The sequence below is a fragment of the Acipenser ruthenus genome, chromosome 5, assembly GCF_902713425.1.
Source record: "Acipenser ruthenus chromosome 5, fAciRut3.2 maternal haplotype, whole genome shotgun sequence".
NCBI lineage: Eukaryota > Metazoa > Chordata > Actinopteri > Acipenseriformes > Acipenseridae > Acipenser > Acipenser ruthenus.
This window is the reverse complement of record NC_081193.1, coordinates 78998299-79007581: the sequence shown is the minus strand read 5'-3', so window position 1 is coordinate 79007581 and position 9283 is coordinate 78998299. Positions and strand designations below refer to the sequence as shown.

General features: G+C 38.4%; 1 protein-coding gene across 1 annotated transcript; it reads left to right on the top strand.

Annotated features, from left to right (window-relative positions):
* The first annotated feature begins 249 nt into the window (after positions 1-249).
* On the top strand, positions 250-6594 carry plaat1l (phospholipase A and acyltransferase 1-like). Its single transcript, XM_034005472.3, has 4 exons — positions 250-386; positions 2351-2480; positions 3182-3435; positions 4495-6594. The coding sequence occupies exons 1-4, from the start codon at positions 378-380 to the stop codon at positions 4558-4560; spliced, it is 459 nt and encodes a 152-aa protein (XP_033861363.2). The 5' UTR covers positions 250-377; the 3' UTR covers positions 4561-6594.
* The last annotated feature ends 2689 nt before the right edge of the window (positions 6595-9283 follow it).

The window sequence follows — 9283 nt, the reverse complement described above, 5'->3', positions numbered from 1 at the left end:
TCGAACTACTGCAAATCACTACACCCTTAAATAAAAGCAGGTTTGCTTGTCAAGGTAATATAATGGTCATTTAAAATTCATACCCAACCTACAATGCCGTTCTGAGATCAGTGTGGCTTAATCCTTTTAAATATAACTAAAATTAAATGCATGCTTTATTCAAATGACATTTGCCATCAAGACCCTTTTGGGAGGTGCAGGTGCAGCCCCCAGGTCTCTCAGCTCACTTTAATTGTGTACTTCCTCTTCTTCTGGGCTTTTCTGTTCTGTGAAGTGTTTACTCGGGTATCTGAGGTAGTGATATCCTGGTATGATATCATTCCTCACTGAACAGCTGAAGGAGATTTAACTCAAAGGGATCAGTATTCTGTACCCAGATGGGACTGGTAGGATCTTATTATTTTATTGTGTTTTTGTTTTTTTAACAGCTTTATTTGCTCCTAATGAACTTATGGCATTGGATTGTCAAGTATATAACGTGCGGTGAAGATTCATATTTCTGAGATTGTAAAATGTATTTTTAATGTAGTCTATCCTGGGGAGGGACAACAGGTGGTAGGTATTCAAAACCTTTTGTTCAACAGTATTTTATTTACAGTAGTCGTTGACAAGGACAGCCGGAAGCTCCACAGGTTGACTTGCGCTAGGATGTCATGCTGATATAGTTTGATTAAGGAACACCTAGCGCATCCAGAATGCTACTATGTACGTGTGTTAGAAGATTTTATAGAACAGCTAACTAGAGAGAGAGAGGAATTAATTGGAATCATTTAATACGCAGGTTTTTTAATGTTATAAAATTACGGATGAGCATCCCTGTGACGGGAGAGCATAGAACACGTATAAATAAATGTTTGGGATGCTCTTTCACCAACAGAGCCTATGTGAAATGTATATATGTGTATACAGTCTTCCTACATATTTTATGTATTTTTATTTAGTGGATAAGGTAAAACATTTATGATCGCACTTTTAATTTTAAATATTGCACAGTTAACAACTTAAATCATTTATACGTAGATACATGTTGCTTCCTGATGGTATTTGTACCCTTTAATTTCAATTTGATAACCATACTGTCTGTAAGTTTATTGCAATTGTTAATGTTGATAGCGATATTGCTTCTGGCTGCCAGAGTAATGAGCGGCAATGATAATTTTATATGCACACACATTTTATTGGTAAATGTCAGTAAATTTGACAGTATATTATATATATTTTATGACAATTTACAAAATTACTATGAAGAATCTGTTAAGATTACACTGCTGCTGCATTGTCCTACAATATTACATATTTTGTTACGTGTACATGAGATATATACATATACACACACACACACACACACATATATATATATATATATATATATATATATATATATATATATATATATATATATATATATATTTACAACATTTATAAAGAATGTAAAGAATGTTATATATCATTTTTTGTGGGACAGGTTTCGATTGTGTTTACATCGCATTGCTAACACATTTGAAACAGAACCATTCTTTTGGCGGATTACACCACTTAAACGTTCATTACTTATTCATTTAGAGCTCCTAATAACCTCAGAAAATGATGCATGAAATGCATTCTGCTGGTGGGTGAAACAGATGACCATTTTACAAAATAGGAGGAAAAATCCAGCGGATTTTGCCGTTTCCAAGGAAAATGAAACCCGTTTTGAAAACCGGGCCCATTGTCTGGCTATTGCTCAGTGTTGACTGGCTATGATTCCTTGAACTTACATACTTCTATGACTGTTTACACACTTCCCAATGTATTGTAAACCCATGTATCGTACTTATCTAATATATAAGATCAAACAGTACTTTTAGCACATTACAATACATATTGAAAAGAAGGTTGGGGTTTCATCAAATGGGACATATATCTAAAGTGTTTACTCCAGTCACCTTTTAATTAAATCTATGACAATTTTGTGTGGAAATGACATCACTTTTGATATGATACAGGTAATTAAAAAGTGTTTCTTCATTTCATTTTCTTATTCTGGACTCCCCTGTATTTCCCCATTGTGTCACAGTGGGTAAATACTGGTACTAATTTGTTTCTGGAAATTCTGTGGACATGGTCTCATGAGCATGTACACCCATGTGTATTGAGTAACACAGCTCAAAATCACATTGGGGACATACCTTAACCCACCCACACAAAAGGTTGTCATCATGATGTTACAGTATATGGCCAGATCTCCCATCAATACACTACTGTATTTCTGACAAAAACGCAACATCTTCTGTCCACTACTACAGTATATGCACACAAACAGATTCTACCAACAGGAAAAAAAACTAATTTATTTTGTCTTCTTTTGCAGCATCATTCTTGTCCTCAACCACTTCCTGGAGACATCCTTGAGTTTCCTAGGTCAAAGCATTTTTCCCACTTTGGCATTTATTATGGCGAGAGAGACGGAGTTCCCTATGTGGCACACTTAACAGCCCGTGGTAAGTTCTACACTGTTAAGCAAGAGATAACCAAGGCTTTAAAATCTATTTTCTTATTTTTGGCACAACAAACTGACCCCTCCTTCATCATAATGAAAATCTTTTAAGTTCTTTGCTTGTTTATACTTTGATTCAGCATACTATACAGCTATACTGTAGAAGGTCATACAAATAATCTGATCCCTTCTGTGCTGTGCTGTAAGTCTTATGGTCTAATTGTCTGCAACCAGACTGAAGTGAAATCAACCTACACTGGACAGGGTTTACAGTAGATGCCATTAAGCATCTTTTAATCTACAGTATTGAATATTATATTTACAAATTCAAATCTAAAACCCAAAGATCTTAATTATGATAGCTTTTGGCTATTAAAATGCCACCTGTTATATGGCGGCTATGTGGCACAGTGAACTAATTCTTCAGACAATTTAGCACAACGTCATTCCAGTGTAACACTGGTAGTTCTTTTTTTTTTTTATATACCAGGAACAATTTTTATGTTTTCGGTATTAAAAAGATGGCAGCTGATTTTCTGCATTTCCCTTAGTGTTGCCAGTCATGCATGGCATGCACATTTAGGTTAAGTTGAGCAAACAGTTAAGACACAATTACATGCTGGTTAGCTTCCGAGATCTGACGAGGCCAGGATTCAAGTAGTACAGTTTTATACTAAAACCTTGAATATCTTTTTTATTATATAGATTCGGATTCCAAGATCGTTCTCTTTGGCAGGGCACTGAAATCCACAGTGAAAATTGACCCTGTTGATGTTGTGGGTAAAAAATACAAAATCAGTAATTACCTGGACGGCAAGCAACCGCACCGGGACTTCCACACTCTTATTAAACCCGAGATTGATGAGGCCGTGGGGAAATACGTCACCTATGACATCCTCTTTCATAACTGCGAGCACCAAGCAACACTGTTCCGCTACGGGTTAAAGAAATCAGTCCAGGTAAGAAAGTAACAGTGGTGGTGGATGCCTCAGGTTTAGCACATTTACCTACGCTTTTGTTTTTAACCCCTGTATTGTGAATAACAAACACACTGCATTCAACAGCAGTGAAACGGTTCCCAGTACAACTTTGTGTTTTGATTTTAACTCCTTTTTAAAATACACATGGCCAGGATTCTCATCTGTTGTTGGTCAGGGATAGATAGTTTTCAACCCTATTCCTGCCAAATAGAACAAAAACTGTATGCAATTGTTTGACTGATTGATTCAGAGAGCGAGAGCAAGAGATACTCACCTATTTAACAAACCTCTCCCTTGAGCTGAAGTAGAATCAACCAACAATTTCCTAATTAAATAACAGAAAGGTAATTATTAATCAACAGTAATAGATGCATTTGGGAACATAACAATCAAAAGCAGGAAGCATTAATAATTGAAACATGGATATGTAGAGTTTTCACAAAAGCATTCAAATACACTTGGAAGCATGTCTGTGCTAGTAATATTAACAATGAATGTTTAGCTGAGGCTAACCCAAGATCACCAAGATCAAAGAAGATAGTGATCAACACACTAGGCTGGTTATTATTTTATTAAGAAATACAAAACAAACCAAAACTAATTAAGATTAGGGTTTTGGTCAACGATGAGCCTAAAACAAAGTCAACTGTGACAGTAGGATGCGCTGCTTAAATATGTATGTGTGTGTGTGTGTGTATATATATATGTATAGTAACACAGCAGGAAGTGAATGCACATTTGGTTTAATTTAATTGTGTTGTTAATTGTTTTATTGTTAATTATCCCCTGCACCTGGTGGTAATTGTAGATCAGAACCAGGTGCAGGATATTTAAGAGAGGCAGTCTGTCTGCTCAGGGCTGCTGAGGAGAAGGAGGCAGAAGGGGTGCTCTGCTTTCAAGCAGTCGTGAAAAGGACAGAAAAAGTAATTACCACCAGGTGCAGGGGATAATTAACAATCAAACAACCCCCTCCCTGCTGTGTTACTATCTATCTATCTATCTATCTATCTATATAATTATTATTATTTTTCTTTTTAGATTGAAAGTATCTACGGAAAGATATACCCTACCTGGGAACAACTCTTTGAGAAGAAACTTTTATAGAAGAAGGAAAGGAATGTTTGCAATTGTTGCATTTAAATAGTGTGACGATATACGCCCCCCCCCCCCCCCGATTTAACATGACAAATCTGCAGTGTTTAACCCTAACCCTAACCCTAACCCTACCCCCTACACACCCCCAATTCAACATGACAAAACTGCAGTGTTTAACCCTAACCCTAACCCTACCCCCTACACACCCCCAGTTCAACATGACAAAACTGCAGTGTTTAACCCTAACCCTAACCCTACCCCCACAGCCCCCCAATTCAACATGACAAAACTGCAGTGTTTAACCCTAACCCTAACCCTACCCCCCACACCCCCCTGATTCAACATGACAAATTTGCAGTTTAACCCTAACCCCCCGATTTAACATGACAAATCTGCAGTGTTTAACCCTAACTCTAACCCTACCCCCACACCCCCAATTCAACATGACAAATCTGCAGTGTTTAACCCTAACCCTAACCCTACCCCCACACCCCCCCAATTCAACATGACAAATTTGCAGTTTAACCCTAACCCCCCAATTCAACATGACAAATCTGCAGTGTTTAACCCTAACCCTAACCCTACCCCCCACACCCCCCTGATTCAACATGACAAATTTGCAGTTTAACCCTAACTCTAACCCCCCACCCCCGATTCAAATCTGCACAGTGTTTAGCACGGGAGTCTGTTCTCCTAGAATAGCCTGTCAGCATCAATCCTTATGTTAATGAAACATTATTTGTGTAGTCATTGATTCAGAAAGACTTGTCAGCCAAGCACCTGCTATCAACTTCAAAGTTTGTCAGATCTTGTGCCTTACCCAGACTGTTCCTTACTATCAGTAACCCTCATTTTTTCCCTTGCTAGATAAAAATCTTGACTCCATCTTGGATTTAATATATATGTTTTTTAATATATTTGTTTGCTTGTTTGATTTTTCTATATAAAAATGTGTTTGTCTTTGTTGTTACTAAAACAATATGTTTAAAATTGCTTGAGTTCTGATCTAAGATGAAAAATTTGGGTGTGATTTTTGATCCTGGGTTAACTTTTGAATCGCGTGTTCTGAATACTGTCAAGGTTTCTTTTTTTCACCTTAGAAATATTGACAGACAGCGTCCAATGCTTTCTCTACCTGCAGCTGAAAAACTGGTTCATGCTTTTGTTTTCTCCAGGATCGATTACTGTAACGTCCTGCTCGCTGGGGTGTCTAATAGCATCCTCACTAAAATTCAATTTATCCAAAACTCTGCAGCCAGAATTTTGTCTCGGTCCCGCTCAAGAGATCACATCACTCCTGTCCTGGAGGCCTTGCACTGGCTGCCTATCAGGTTCAGAATTGATTTTAAAATTTTAATGCTGACATATAAGGCTCTTCATGGTCTAGCTCCGACTTATCTGTCAGATCTTTTATCTTTTTACACTCACTCGCAACCTCCGCTCTGCTGATCTCAGACTGCTGTGTGTCCCGCCTGTTCGTCTGCGCTCTATGGGCGACAGGGCCTTCTGTTGTTATGCCCCCAAATTATGGAACTCAATTCCACTAGAGATCAGGGACTCAGCCTCTTTGAGTGTTTTAAAGCTAATTTAAAGACTTACTTTTTTAGAAAGGCGTTTTTATGATTTTTATGATGTTTTATTTCCTTGTTCTTTTTTATGTATAATCTGTTTATTTTATTTCTGTACTATTAATTGTGAAGCGCTCTGAGATGATTGCTTTTAAGGGTGCTATACAAAATAAAGTTTATTATTATTATTATTATTATGTAAAATGAGAGGTGCTGCAGCAGCATGCACACCAGTGTGTAGAATACATTATAAAACAGTGGAATTGACTGATCCTGCGGGTAGGTGAGCCCACTTAAACTTTTTTTTTCCACATCTCAACCTCTAATTACCTGCCTGATTCTTTCTCAAAGTGCTAGCTCCACATACAAGACTGTTAAATGGCAATGCTAATGTGTATCTATTTGTATATGTTTTTATTTGTTTTTATTTTCATAGTTTTATAGATAAAATAAAGGTACTTTGATTTGACATTCATCAACACTTGTTCAGTCTTTTACATATTTCAAACCATCAGAAACTGATATATTATTATTATTATTATTATTATTATTATTATTATTATTATTATTATTATTATTATTATTATTATTATTATTATTTATTTCTTTGCAGACGCCCTTAAATAACACTTGACAGATTACAGTACTCTAAAGTACAGGATAAAATGCAGTAAAATAGGGGGCAGATAAGAGTCTGCTAAGAAATAAATAAATTTAAGGAAGAGTGTCAATATTATTATTATTATTATTATTTATTTCTTAGCAGACGCCCTTATCCAGGGCGACTTACAAATGTTACAAGATATCACATTATTTTTTACATACAATTTCCCATTTATACAGTTGGGTTTTTATTGGAGCAATCTAGGTAAAGTACCTTGCTCAAGGGTACAACAGCAGTGTCCCCCACTAGGGATTGAACCCACAACCCTCCGGTCAAGAGTCCAGAGCACTAACCACTAGTCCACACTGCTGCCCAATAGGGAAAAAAAATAGAGAAGTTCTACAGGTGCTGTCTGAAGAGGTGAGTCTTGAGGAGGCGCCGGAAGGTGGTCAGGGACTGGGCAGTCCTGACATCTGTAGGAAGGTCATTCCACCACTGCGGGGCGAGGGTGGAGATGAGCAGGCTCTGGAGGCAGGGGAGCGTAGAGGAGGTAGAGCCAGTCTTCTAGTGCAGGAGGAGCAGAGAGGTCGAGTGGGGGTGTAGGGAGAGATGAGGGTCTAGAGGTAGCTGGGTGTAGTCTGGTCAAGGCATCTGTAGGCTAGTACAAGAGTCTTGAACTGGATGCGAGCGGTGATCGGGAGCCAGTGGAGTGAGCAGAGCAGTGGAGTTGCATGGGAGAAGCGAGGCAGAGAGAACACCAGGTGAGCAGCGGAGTTCTGGATGAGCTGGAGTGACGGGTGGCGGGCGCAGGGAGGCCAGCCAAGAGGGAGTTGCAGTAGTCTAGGCGGGAGAGTACCAGTGTGTTGAAATGCAGTGTTTTCATTTTTACTTCACCTATTCCCTGTCTCATTTTTAAAACTAAGAAACAACAGTGTTTTACTTCCAGCAGTCAGATTCTAGTGTTGACAGGCACAGGCATCAACTTGAATCACATCCTGTGTCAACAAAATGTACTTTTTAAGGGTATGTTGAAAACACTTTGCACTATAACTGGCTATGTTTTACTTTGAGAAATTGTCTCTCTCTGTAATATAAACAGCCCTCAGCAAGGACAAGGACATTTACCCACTCAGGAGACTGTTTATTTCCTTCTACAATTAGCATTGCATAAGTAGCTACAGTATATAGTTTTTGTGAGCATGTTTGCAATAGGATGCACCTGGATAGGAAACCGCAGCTTTGTCAGTATCTCTTGAGAGAAGAAACAAATTGAGGGTGCTGAAGGTCAAAATGCCCATATCACATTACTTAATGTATGCATCTAATAAAATACAGTGTATGGTATTTAAAAAAAAAGATATATATATTATTACATAAAGGTTTTTATTTGTTTATTATGGGGAGATGAAGCATAAGAGGGTATGTTCCCATGCTAGATGCAGTTATTGGACCTAATATTTTGGCATTACAGACAGCTCCTTGGCTAAATAAGACCTGTCCAGCACACCTGCCTTTATTAAGTGACCCCTTTCAAGAGTGTTTATACATCACCATCAGCCTTGGATCAATAAATAAATACTAGGGATTGCCCACCCTTACATCTGCACAGTGCTCTGATACTCTCTTCAAACTAAATGAAGCTTTTCTTCAAACCTTAAGACTTAACATGGAGATGCTTTCCCTTCCACATTTCATTTTTTGAAAGCAAAGGGGATGTTTAATTACTGTTCATTTACCACCTGCACTTGAGTGTTACTATACAGTAACACTCAAGTGCAGCTGCATTCTATTGATTAGTGTGTTCTACTGTTACCCACGCTCCGCTAAAGAAGCTTCAAACCTTGTCCACCCTTGCCCCTCAGTGGTGGAACGACCTACCCACGGATATCAGGACTGCTCAGTCCCTTACCACCTTCCGGCACCTCCTCAAGACACACCTGTTCAGACAGCATCTGTAAACATCACAACTCTCGACTATACTGGACTATGTGGCACCCAGCTGTATCAGTACTTGCATCATCTTGTACTTGCACTTACCGTATTCGCGTGAGTAAAAGTCGACCTTGTGTAAAAGTCGAGCCCCCAATTGTTAGGGTGAGATTCGGGTATCATTTTTTTTATTTCTTATTGAAACAGAGATGGTAAGTTTAGTGTAACAGAAAACAAAAAGCAACTCCTGAAATCGAAACTGTTGTTACTGTTGGTTTTGTTAAATATATGTATTAGATATCCTGATGGCGTTTGAGTGGCAGATTTGCAAAAATAACAATTTTCTAAGCACTTCTACATAAAACCGCAGGACATGTTTTTTTTTGTTGTATAGCCTAAAATAGTATTATTTTAGTATACAAGCCCCACCCCCAGTTCCTTCTTAGCCCACATGGAAGTATGTATTTCAATGGAATGTGGGGAGTGGTGTGGTCTGGCTGTACACTGCGTTACGTGGCAGCTCTGGATGTATATTTATACATAGATAATGTAGAGCGGCAGCAGCAGCAGCAGCATCTGTGTGTGTGTGTGTGGGGGGGGGGGGGGGCAGGGTGCAGGTGCGTGGCTAAGT

Coding starts and splice junctions, on each gene's coding strand:
- plaat1l (XM_034005472.3), top strand. Junction 2,481..3,181: donor GGCACACTTAACAGCCCGTG/GTAAGTTCTACA, acceptor TTTATTATATAG/ATTCGGATTCCAAGATCGTT. Junction 3,436..4,494: donor GGTTAAAGAAATCAGTCCAG/GTAAGAAAGTAA, acceptor TTTTCTTTTTAG/ATTGAAAGTATCTACGGAAA.